General features: G+C 27.4%; 2 protein-coding genes across 2 annotated transcripts in view; both read right to left on the bottom strand. All coding sequences in view use genetic code 6, as the record gives it.

Annotated features, from left to right (window-relative positions):
- Nucleotides 1–311: 311 nt before the first annotated feature.
- TTHERM_000892371 (hypothetical protein) lies at nucleotides 312–1,226 on the bottom strand (the record flags this gene model as incomplete). Its single annotated transcript, XM_012798646.1, has 1 exon — nucleotides 312–1,226. One exon carries the CDS (start codon nucleotides 1,224–1,226, stop codon nucleotides 312–314), a length of 915 nt encoding a protein of 304 aa, XP_012654100.1.
- Nucleotides 1,227–1,401: 175 nt separating this feature from the next.
- Nucleotides 1,402–1,872, bottom strand: part of TTHERM_000892360 (hypothetical protein) — a gene marked incomplete at both ends in the record, with an annotated part of 618 nt that continues 147 nt past the window's right edge. Inside the window, 2 exons of the mRNA XM_012798645.1 lie at nucleotides 1,402–1,531; nucleotides 1,853–1,872. The exon at nucleotides 1,853–1,872 is cut by the window's right edge and continues 147 nt beyond it. Of these exons, the coding sequence (XP_012654099.1) occupies nucleotides 1,402–1,531; nucleotides 1,853–1,872 (150 nt within the window). The remainder of the gene's footprint in view (nucleotides 1,532–1,852) is intronic.

Raw genomic sequence — 1,872 nt, 5'->3', positions numbered from 1 at the left:
ATTACTATAAATAAATGGAATTAAAAATAGGTTTTGAACCTAGTAAAAAAAAATTAAAGGATAAAAATGTTTAACTAAATATTTAATTTTTGATAAATTATTATTTGATTTTACAACTTTTTGTTTAGAAAAAATTTTAGAATAAATCTTCTAAGCTTTCTTATCAACAATAAACTATTAATTAAAATTAGTTTTCATAATTTATGGTTTTTGAAATATCTTCTTTTGAAAATAAACTTAAAAATTAAAATGAGTAACAATACACTTAGTAGCACTAATCATACTGAAAATATAGTTTATTTATTTTAGATTCAAAATAAAAATATTAAAATAAAAATGAGTGATATAAAAAGAGTGTTTATTGAGCCACTAGTAGTAATGGAACATGAACTGACACCATCTGTAGGACCAGATGTTCCTTATGGGCATACACAAGCAGTTACAGTAGTAGACCCAGCTGGTGAGGTACGATTATTAGTGCATGAAGTGCAAGAAGTAGCACCTTAAGCAGAGTAAGTATTAACAGCACATTTATTACAACCTGATCCATTACCATCTGAATCAAATGATGATACACTATATGAGCCAGCAGGACAGGCCTTAAGAGTAAGAGTGCAAATAGATTTATCTGTTCCTATTGTTTAAGTATTAAGAGTTGATGTTCCTGCAGTACAAGCAGTACATCCAGTTCCAGATCCGTCTGTATCAAATCCTGTGGCAGAATACCTACCTTTAGTACAGGCCTTAAGAGTACAAAGAGTTAAATCTCCTGCAGTTTTAGTATTAGGAGTTGATGTACCTGGAGGACAAGGTGTGCATCCAGTTCCAGATCCATCCGTATCATATCCTGTAAAAGAATAGCTACCTTAAGCACATGCATTAAGAGTAACAGTACAAACATCTGATTCATTAAATAGATTTGCTGAACTAGTTGTTGTACCAGGAGTTGTTTTACCTGCAGGACAAGTATAACATCCAGCACCAGATCCATCTCCATCATAGCCTGAAGTGCTATATGATCCTTTAGGACATGGTCTACTTACACATACACTTGGACTAGTTCCCTTGGTTGTAGAATAAGGTGTACATTATCCAACAGGGCATTTGGTACATGGGCCCTAAGTGTCAAAACCATTCTAGCTATATGTACAAATGTCACATGAAAGAGAGAAAACAACTTCTAAGAAGCATAAAACTACTATAAAAGCAAATAGTTTTTTATTCATTTCTAATTTTTAAGGTTTTGTAATTTAATTAGTTATTATTTATAATTTAATTTATTAATTATTTATATTTATTTGAGTGTCAACCACTTCTTAAACTAGACGATTTACTTTGATTAATTAAGTATCTAATTCCTTGTATATTTATTTGAAATGTATTTTCAAAAATTGTAATATTTCATATCAAGTTAGAGATGATTTACTCTCCAAGCATTTCATTTGGAGGGTAATATTTTAGAACATTTAAATATCTTTGAAATGTCTTATCAGCATATTTTTTTAAAGCGGAACATGAATTTTCAGATGACCTATATATTAATCAGTAGTAGATAAAAAATTAATAAAAAGTAATTAAGAAGATTTATTTTATTAAAACATAGAGTATTGATATTTTTACATCTTATTTTATAATAATAAAATTGTAAATAATTTAAGTTAATAGTAAGTAGGTATTCAATTAACCATTTTTGTAAATAATAGCATGAAGTTATTTCCATAAAATGAATTTATTTTTATATTCAGCAACAAAAAAAAAATTTAAAACCTAGATATTATGAATTAAATTAAATGATGTAAGCAATGTAAATTAAATAAATTAGTTTGTATTTACTGATTGAATTAAAAAATACTAATTCGAAATAATAAAGAA

Source organism: Tetrahymena thermophila, assembly GCF_000189635.1.
Source record: "Tetrahymena thermophila SB210 genomic scaffold scf_8254572, whole genome shotgun sequence".
NCBI lineage: Eukaryota > Ciliophora > Oligohymenophorea > Hymenostomatida > Tetrahymenidae > Tetrahymena > Tetrahymena thermophila.
The sequence above is the reverse complement of the archived record's forward strand: the minus strand, read 5'-3'. Positions and strand labels throughout refer to the sequence as shown.